Raw genomic sequence first — 10000 nt, 5'->3', positions numbered from 1 at the left:
AATAAATTCCCATAAAACATTTAAAAAGATTATCTTGGTAGCATTGACTTAATGAATGCTCAAAATGCAAGCTCAAAGCTACCCTGCAAAGCAATCATGGTTTTTTAGCAACTATTTTGACCTTAGTGACACAAACAATTAATTCTACAAACTTAATATAAAAATAAAATTCTACATCTAATGCAGAATATTCTGTCAATGTATTTAATCAAGGATATGCTTTTTTCCATGTATTATACATTCTAGTATCTAACACTGATTTTAACATACAAGGAAAAAAAATGAAAGTGAAAAGCTCAGCAGTGTCTGAATGTACACATACAAAAGAGAAAGCTCACCGTAAGCCAAAAAAAGCAGAAGACACAAGCATAGGCAGATTACAGTTTGCATCATATTTTTAAAATAAAATTCTACACTCACTTTAGCAATATTTATCAATCTGTAAATATCAACAGCAAGATAGGAAGTTGTTTACATCCTAGTCATACATCTTCAAAGCTGACCTGATGACTTGTGACAGCACCCAATCCATTTATCACCAAGTATATATTACAATATATTATAGAATACTGTCATTCATTCTTGATACATGGATGAGGAACAATTCCCTGATTTAAGTCAAACTTTTCATTTCTATATAAAGACCACAACAACATAGTTCATCAAGAAAATAACAAGAGTGTCCAAACTCTATATAGTTGCCTACAAGAACATAATGAAGTCTGTTTTATCTTATTTACAAGAACATAATGAAGTCTGTTTTATCTTATTTACTTTCTATAAATCCATACATAAATAACTTTAAAAATTTAATTCAGCCTAGTTGGTCTTCTATATAGCCTGAAATTTCTCTCACTTAACTTTCCCCAGTAAATATTCATGCCACAGTAAAAACTTATTTTATTATTTAACTCAGCTGATAAACCTGTTCTTAAGCATTAGCATCCCATTACGTAGCTGCATAGTTAAAGGAAATTATTATAACCAGCAATCATTTACTTGCTTCCTTTAGAAAAAACTATAAAAACTTGGATTTTCTATTTGAAGACTCCCAATAAAATGATTCAGAGAAGCCAAATCCAGAATGTCAAACCATGAGATGAGTACATCTTGCACATATTTAAACAATAAAAAAAATCTTAAGAATAATAATTGCTAGGGTTTCCTCTGTTTTTCTGTGTGTCAAAGTTTTCCAGACAAGTGTCACATATTAAAAACATCATTTTAGAGAACTACTACAGTGGCAATAATAAAAGCAACCACCATTTTCCTCTTAATTCATATTTTAAAAGGCATCTGTTAAAAAACAGGGTGTGGAAAAGAAACAGAAAAAGGAGGAAGAAAAGCAAAAGTAGCACAAAGCTATGCCCGTTATCTGAAGGACATCCTACTATATGTTTACTAGTGTTTATGTTTCACATCAACATATCTTATAGAAGGATTCATATGCCTAACTCGAGTTGTTTTTAAATCCTATGATGCAGACCCTACCATAAAATGCCTCTTGAGTCCTATTAACTGTACCCATGGTTTTACTTTGCCTGTCTGCTTATTTAAGATCTAATCACAATTTTGAAGAAAAGATTGTCACTTCTAAGCCTGTCCCCTCAGAACCTGTCTGCTATTAGTACTCAACTGGATATTTTCATCTTCAGTTGTAATTCTCTGTGGTCTTTGCAAATGCTGTCTACTGGAATCTCTGGCTGTATGGACAAATTGGCTACACATGCCTAGGACTGCTACTTTGAGAAACATGTAAGTGGCACATTATTCTATTAGCATTTTTGTGTTTTAAAGTGCTTCACTTAAATTTAGTTTTCTAAACATATTCACCAATTTGATACACTCTTTCTCAACAAAGATTTTAAAATTCTGTTATAATCTGAACACCTGAATAAAGATGATGGCATGATTTTCAATGAAAATAATATTAAATTTCTATATTTACTTATGTGTATACAATTTTATATGAAGATAGTATAAAAATACAAGGTATATATATACATAATCATGTGTATAGAGAGAGGTAGAAATCTGCTAAGAACATAATGAAGGCACTGAAACCTGTATTTCTTCAGACTGTCATACTGTAAGTGCTCAATTGTTAAAACAGAATACACTTGAATTTGAAGCAAGGCACAGATTTAAGCCTTAACAACTTCTCTTATTTCAATCTATAACCATTTCCTTCTTCCACATTTTCTGTCACCATTTAAAATATTTAACTGTAAATGTAGCTAGTGTACACTGCTTAATTCAGCACTAAAAATTATTCAATTTTAAGAGCTATTATGACCTGTTATTTCAGAGGCCCATGCACATGTAATGTATCTATCATGTTAAAACATGTTTCTATAAAACAGCATTTTTATAATAGCTTACCTAACAGAAAAAACTTTCCTTCCATTAATGTAAGCCCTGATGTTGAAATGAAAAACCTCAGCATTTAAAATTAAGGGTTTGAACTCCAAAGGTGCTGAGTGGGCTCAGCAAATGAAAGGATGAGACAGCGAAGACTTTCAGGAGTTTGAAGCAGGTACTGGACACTCTGCAGAATCAGACCCCGATTTTTTACCAAACAGTTTGGGCTTCACTGCATTAGTACAATCTGTATTCCCTGATGGAGAGGCAGCTCCTTAGGTAGACCATGTAGGAGTTTTGTTTGTTCAGGTTTTAAAAGGAAGAGAAATCTTACAGTGGCAAAAATTAATGGATTGCATCTTGTAATTAGGTGGTGTCAGCAGCCAGAGGACAGTTGAATTTTACAGTTTTAAACATAACAGCAGTTCTCCATTAACTTGTTGGGAACACGAATGGACAAACTTAAAAAATATGTTTTCAAAATGAGAAGGGAAACAGACCTGCAGAAAAGCTGCTTCTTCTCTTTTCCCATGCTTTCAAAATTACAAATCCATACTACAACTCACACACACACAAGCACATACAGACAGGAACATTGTCTTTTTTATTTCAGTGGTTTTGAACTAACCAGCATTTTTTAATTACACCTATGACAGCAAAGTATCTTTATTGAGAAAAGTCACTCTGGTCCCTTCACTAGGGTCCCTTCACTGCCCAGCTCCGACTTCGGCACAATTCATTGCAAGCGAAGCAGTAATGTGGCCCTCTGGTGGAAAGCCCCGCACCACGTCCTGCTCGCCCGAATCGCACAGTAAACTAACAGCTCCTGAAAACATGCACTGCAAGGCTTCGGCACAACTTTTATAAATACGCAGCGGGATTTTAATCACCAGGCAAGTGTGGTGGCATGCAGCCATATCAGCAAGATGTTGCTGCCACAAGAACGGGATCCTTCCATTTCAGCATTATCATGCACTAAAACAACAACAAATAATGCCCCATGCTCTTCACTTCCACGACACTCCACATTCAGCACACACGAAGGATCTCCAGAAAGGTCCCCCTTTGAAAACAGCCCTTTATTTGTTTAAAAACAAACAGGAAACAAAACAAACTTACCTGCTGTTGTTGCAGATGCAGCAGTTCTACTGTGCTTACTTCAGTGCTCGTGTCACCACTTGATCTTCCATCTCTGCTGCCAGCATCTAATTGGCTGCTTAGAGTGCTCATTCCATTTTGATTCATTGAACTGTTGCTTATTGTCTCTGTCGCAGATTCCTGCATCATGACTTAATACCTAAAAGTGATTAAGAAGTATCAATTAACACACGCGTTACACCTTCACACTTCCATTATCAAGATGTCCCTCTCTGCCAATTACACAGACAGCATCTTTAGAAGAAGAAAAAAGCCTCGCAGAGCCGTTTACCAAGAAATGCAATGTAAACTCTGCTTTCACACAGCTGCTAATCACTGGAATTATGATTTCTATAAGCAAGCTTTGTGTGCTTACATTTAACGGCCAAAATAACACACCATGCACGCAGCATGGTCAATAGCATTTATGAACGACTACGTTTTAAAGTCTACCTATAAAACCAGTTTAAGTGAAGGCACGATTTCACACACTGCTCTATATTTCCTATTATCTAGCTTTGACAACCATGGATGACTATACAGCCTTATTTAAAATATTCACTATCTTGATTCTGTCAGAATTTTACAGCATATCTTATGCAAGGCTGTTGTTTAATGATGCACAGCTAATCATACAAAATTAAAATTTTGTAAGGGTGTTACAAATCATATGGTATCAACCAATGATAAATAGTATAATGGGCTTCTCCTTTTTTGTGACTAAATAAAATTTTGCCTCGAAGGCATTTTAAGAAAAAGCTCCTGCTGCAAACACGTCAGATATTGCCTATTTTTTTAATCAAACGCCTGATATTCATTTATTTTTCTGACATTTAAAACATTTAATACTGTCCTTCCTGGGAAGTAATTAAGCTTATGCATGAGCAGCAATCAAACTGTTCACTTGAAGATGACTTAAAACTCAATTTTAACATAGGCAAATAAATGAAAGATATAAAATTAATTTTCCAGGCATGTATTAGATATGAAAGCTGGAAATAAAATCTATCAAGAATATCACTAATGATTGTGCTAAAAACAGCATAAATTATGCATATTACCTTCTCTACAGTAATAAATGTTTTATCATTTTCACTGCATAAATATACTGTACTTTCAGGATAGCAATGAGATGTCCTGCCAAGATCAGTTGAAATCTTTGCAGTAAATAAAGAACCAACGTGCCCTTACAAACCAGAATTTCAAGGCGCATTTTGTATCTGTAATATGGAAAGGTCAGTGTCTCTTCTCAGAGCCACCAAAGTCCTCTCCTGCTCTTGCAGGGTCAGAATGCAGCTCCCTCCCTGCATCCTCACTCCCGACCTACTGACAACAGTCCTCACAACAACCTGGCTGAGCTGTGATTTTAAAAACTCTTCCGAAGGGAGAGGGATGTGTAAGCAAACTCAGGAAAGGAAATAAAGCTTGCTGTTTAGCCTGATTATTTAATTTAGCTATTTTTTCCCTTGCAAAGTATGAGCAAATGCTTTTCCTTAAAAAAAAAAAAAAAAAAAAGCAGGGAAAGGACCATTACAACTTCAACTATCTGCATGGGATATTAATTAAAATGCAGTATGAGTTACCACAAACAAGCTCCTACAAGATAAAGTAAAAGTATATCTTGTATGAAAAATTTAAAATAGCAAAAGATGAGTTATTTAAGGATGGTCTGGTCACAAATAAACAGGATGCAAAAAACCTAAACACAAACACAGTTAACATAAAGGAGGGCAGCTGTTATAGCACAGTAAACAACAGCAGCACCAGATGTGTTTATGAAGAAACAGTCTTCCTAAAACACTTACGAACATCAGCGAAGAAAAATAATAGAAATGGAAAATGTGATACAAGCAGTGATGAATTTTACAAGCCAAAAACAAAGCTAATACTCTTTTCTGAGATTAGGCAGCTAATAAGTATTCAAATTAGGCATAAATTTTACATGTACAATGTTTAAAATATTCAGAGAAAAGGGTCTGATTGCCCTTAGTAGTTATATGAAAATTCTAATGCGGATATGCCACAACTGTGGAAGCAGACAGCCCTTTCTGATTTTTACAATATTTACTTTCAATAAAAGGACGTGTATATCAGAGTGGAAATTTATTTGAAACTTCATCAGCTGTATCGTTACAAGCATTTGGAAATTTGGGAAATTCAAACGTTAATCCTCTTTTAGTGAAACAAAGATTTAACCAACAGACAGGTTCATCTTTTACAAATTCAAATGTTAGACAATAACAGTGGTACATTTAGCCAGGCACATTAAAAGGGCAAAGGGGGGGGGGTAAATGTTAGATAATTAAAACATTACAAAACACCCAGAAATGTAATAAATAAATACACCATCCCTCCTGTTTTTACATCTCTCTGACTATTTCATTACAATTAACAAAGAAGGGTTAAATGTCTTCCAGTTCATATTAACCAAAGGGTTTTATGTCTTGTGGATTTTGTATCCTCGCAAAGCCCCAGAGTGTAGTTCAGGCTCTACATTTAAAGTTAAAGTGCCTGTGAGCCAGCAGAATAGGCTTTAACATAACATGACCAGTAACAGTACTCTGGCAATAGAAAACAACAAACCTGATCCAACAGCTGGGTACAGACAGAATGAAACTACAGAGTAACAATACTAGAAAGGGCAATTTATTTTGAAGTGGAAGAAATACTGAAGTATTTTTATGAAGATAAAAGAGACCCTATAATTTTATGTTAAAAATAAAGTGTGGGGGGTGTTTCTCTAGTTTTAAAATGATATTTTTAAAAAGAATACTAAAACTTTGGCTAGAGTAATGCACTGTGTTGGTTGCTCTCTGCCCCCTCCTCACTGTCAGCAACTGAAAAAGGGCTGCTAGAGAAAGCAACAGCAGAGAATCTTTTTCTTTTACTTTCTTTTCTTTTGCATAGACGTACATACCTACGTGAGTCCACACACTTGCGTGTGTACGCAGAGAATCCTCACAAACTAAAGCACTGAAAACATCTAAACAAGGATCATTCCTGATGTCTATGTATCAGTAACTTGAGTTATTGCTAGCAAAATAATTTGAACCTGCAACATCTCATTGAGCAAACGAATGCACTTTTTTTCTTGTTTTTATAACAGTAGAACAGATTGGTACCAAAATAAGCATAAATATAAACACAAAGGAAATAGACAGGTATCAGCCAGATACTAAGGCTGTAAGTTTGGTAATTCAAATAGGACAAGAAAAAATATACAGGTCCCTGTTTACGTACATTTATACACATTCATACTTTCTAATCCTTCTCTTTTCTCTTGCTGTCACACTTGCTGTCAGTCACGAGCATGCCTACACAGGCACGCATGCACACACGCACCCACATTCACAGACACATTCACCAGCACCTACTTCTGTTGTGATTCTGCAACTCTTGGCGCCAAAGGTGGGATACAAGCTTTGCTACCTGGTATTTTAAACAAAGGTATGGGGAAAATATTTTCTGCTGTCTGCAAGAGAGAGTGAAATTGGAGATCATTTTAGAGCGTGGTTGCACTGCAGGTTGAATACCTAATCCTGCCAGGGTAGCCAAGCTATCACCCATACCAAAGAAAGAAATACTCCACCTTGTTGTTAGAAGCTACAGCTTTACTTTTCTCCCCTGCAGTGAACTGGACATTTTCTATGCGCCCGTGCGCTCGCACGTGCGCGCGCGTGTGTTTTAAGCTGGCAAGTCACTGTACAGATACTTATTCTCTACACCACTTCCCCTTTGAAACATTAAACTGACACTGGAACTGACTGCACAAGATTGCATTTTCTCTTCCTAAACAACTTGAATTGAAAGGTTACTTAGTGTAACAATATTTACTTGCAGAATTGTGTTGTTACCAGGGGTATAATGGATGGTGGCTATGCAGGTTTACGCAAGAATGAGTGAAGCATGAGGCATTAGCCATGTGTTTGACATGTTTCAAATTGCTATAATCCAGCATTAAACACACCCAGCAATTCATGCCATTTCTTGCAGCCATAATCTTGAATAAAGCGTGCACAACCACTTATTATATAAATTAGTATATGACTCCCTGTTATAGTCACAACAGCGCTTTTGTGTTTATTTTGCACCAAGACGGGGTCCTTTATGTGTACAAATAGCAGGATAGCGCGCGGTGCCGCAATTAAACCTCCTCGGTTTATGACGGGGTGTGTGTCATACCCGGCCGGCAGGGTGTGCGGTGCCCGGCAGGGTGTGCGGTGCCCGGCAGGGTGTGCGGTGCCCGGCCCGGCCCGGGGCAGCCGCGCTCCCGGCGCCGGCGCGGCCGCCAGGGGGCGGCCCGGCGCGCGCGGCTCGGTCTCGGCGTGCCCCGCACGTGCCGCTCGCGCGAGGCCCGGCCCGCGGCCGGCGCGGACCGCGCGGAGCCGCGCGCGCCCCGGCAGCCCCGCGGGGCCGGCGCCGGGAGCGCGCGGGGGCGGCCGCTGCCCGCGCGCCCCCGCGGGGAGCCCCGCGCGGCGGCTGCGGGAGGGCGGCGCGGCGCGCCGGGAGCGCGGCTGGAGCGCGGCTGGAGCGCGGCTGGCGCTTCCCTCCGCCAGGCGCAGCCGGCCTGCCGCCCTTCAAACCGGACTGCGCTGTAAAAGCAGAGGTGAGCAGCTAGGCTTAAATAATAGCAACTTTTGTGCTCTGCTGGAATTAATTCATCATTGACACAAGGCGCAATGCATCTGAAGTCTTGCGCTGGTGTGCGCTAAAAGCCTTTAATACCTAAGATTGCTTAATAAATCAAAATGCCAAATATTAAGGACATAGCTGAATGTGTGAGAACAAAAAATTTGGAAAGCTAAGAGAACATTTGTAAAGGTGTTTTGTTGTTTTTTTTTACTTTATCCAAAACAGCTTTCAAAGCTTGAGTTAAGCAGAGAGAAAAGTCACTGCATAATTTTTAAATATGTACCTAAGTTAATATGTTTAAAACACCAATTAGGTCAAATACCACTGTAATACTGTAAAATAAAGTGTCTGTATTAGTAGGTGTAAAATAAACTATCTATAGTAATGACTTAATACACTACTGTCTGCTCAAATAAGTTTTCCCCGTAAAAATATGAAATATGCCCAAACACCTTGTGCTGGAAGTTCTTTCAGAAAAGCAGAGCTTCCAGTTCTACATTACAGGACATAGAATGATCAGAAAGAATACGTATAATCTGCATCAATTATCAAAATCAGCGTCTTTCACAAGAAAAAATGTAATTTTCATGGTGAAAAAAATAATCTATTCAAAGTGATATAATCATTTCACTATTTGCAATATTTTCACTAGTGAAGACTGTAGTTGTGAATAAAGTAAAAAGTTCAAAAATTAATAAAATAGGCAGCAGTGGGACAACAGTGTCTTGATCCTAACACAGATACTCGGAAGCAGTGACACTCTGAAGAATTCAAGCTGTAATATAAAACTTTTACATGGACACTCATATGATAGGCCTCTGAAGGCCTTTTTGAACACAGATTTATAATAAAATTGACAAGTGGATTTTGCAAATTAGCACAGATGAGATTTATTTTACTTGAGACAAGAACCAGGAGTTCAGCATCCCCACCCACCCACGGTTCCAGGTAAAGAAAACATGCATCCTTCCTGCAGCATTATCTTAACAGGTGCACTTGGCTGGCATGAGGAAGCATTAAGAAATCAGATTAATTGATTTGTGCTAAACTGAAACTGAAACAACAAGCATTGTCTAAAATATTTATCTCTCCACTATAAGCCACAATTTTTCCCACTGCCCATGTACTCTGGTTTATCTATCAGATGTTTAAATGAACATCCTTTTAACTGACTGGCACCAACAGTCAGATAAAGGTATTGAAGGTAGAATATCGTATTCAATCTTAACTAAAAGCTATCTTGCATTTAAAGGCTGTATCTTTTTCTTTCACACCATCTCAATTCTTTTGGACTAATAAAAATAGCAGGTCAGTTTGGGGCACAGTCATTTATCTGCCTTCTAAAACTGAGGAGTATGTTGTCATACTCATGTGATTATTAAACAACAGTTCACTTCCCAAAACAGCAAGAAAGGCCTAATTAATTTCCACCTGCTATTTATTTTCACTTGCTAGGAAAAAAATCCCTATGAAGGCCAGTGTAACCTGTATGAATAGTGTGTACAGGACTGTAAGATGCATTCTTTACACACAGGAAAGTGGCAAAAGCTGCTAGAGTGCATTACCTAAAGCCCATGCAGAAATGAGCAGCCAATTTCAGGATAAGATTCTTATTTGAGCAACGACAGCTTGGAAACCCCACTTTGGAAAGCACCTTCCTCTCACTCCCTTTCTCCCCCTCTCTTTCCCAGTCTTAAGGAAAAAAAAAAAAAAAGGAAAAAAAAAAATAGCAGCTCTCCAAGCTCTTACAAGTAGGGAGACTTTATTAGAGTCAATGGAGAATTTAGCAGAGAGAAAGCGTTAAGGCAGTAGGAAATAATTAGAATTGTGAGAGGTAGGGAAGACCTGCCTAGCAGGCAAATTCCCAAAA

General features: G+C 38.0%; 1 protein-coding gene across 1 annotated transcript in view; it reads right to left on the bottom strand.

Moving 5' to 3' along the window:
* FOXP2 (forkhead box P2) overlaps nucleotides 1-10000 on the bottom strand; it is a 404617-nt gene that overhangs the window by 185588 nt on the left and 209029 nt on the right. Inside the window, exon 6 of the mRNA XM_053942772.1 lies at nucleotides 3481-3658. Coding sequence (XP_053798747.1) covers nucleotides 3481-3648 — 168 coding nt within the window. The 5' untranslated portion in view covers nucleotides 3649-3658. The remainder of the gene's footprint in view (nucleotides 1-3480; nucleotides 3659-10000) is intronic.

The sequence above is a fragment of the Vidua chalybeata genome, chromosome 5, assembly GCF_026979565.1.
Source record: "Vidua chalybeata isolate OUT-0048 chromosome 5, bVidCha1 merged haplotype, whole genome shotgun sequence".
In the NCBI taxonomy this organism is placed as follows: Eukaryota; Metazoa; Chordata; class Aves; order Passeriformes; family Viduidae; genus Vidua; species Vidua chalybeata.
This window is presented reverse-complemented; position numbering and strand designations above follow the sequence as displayed.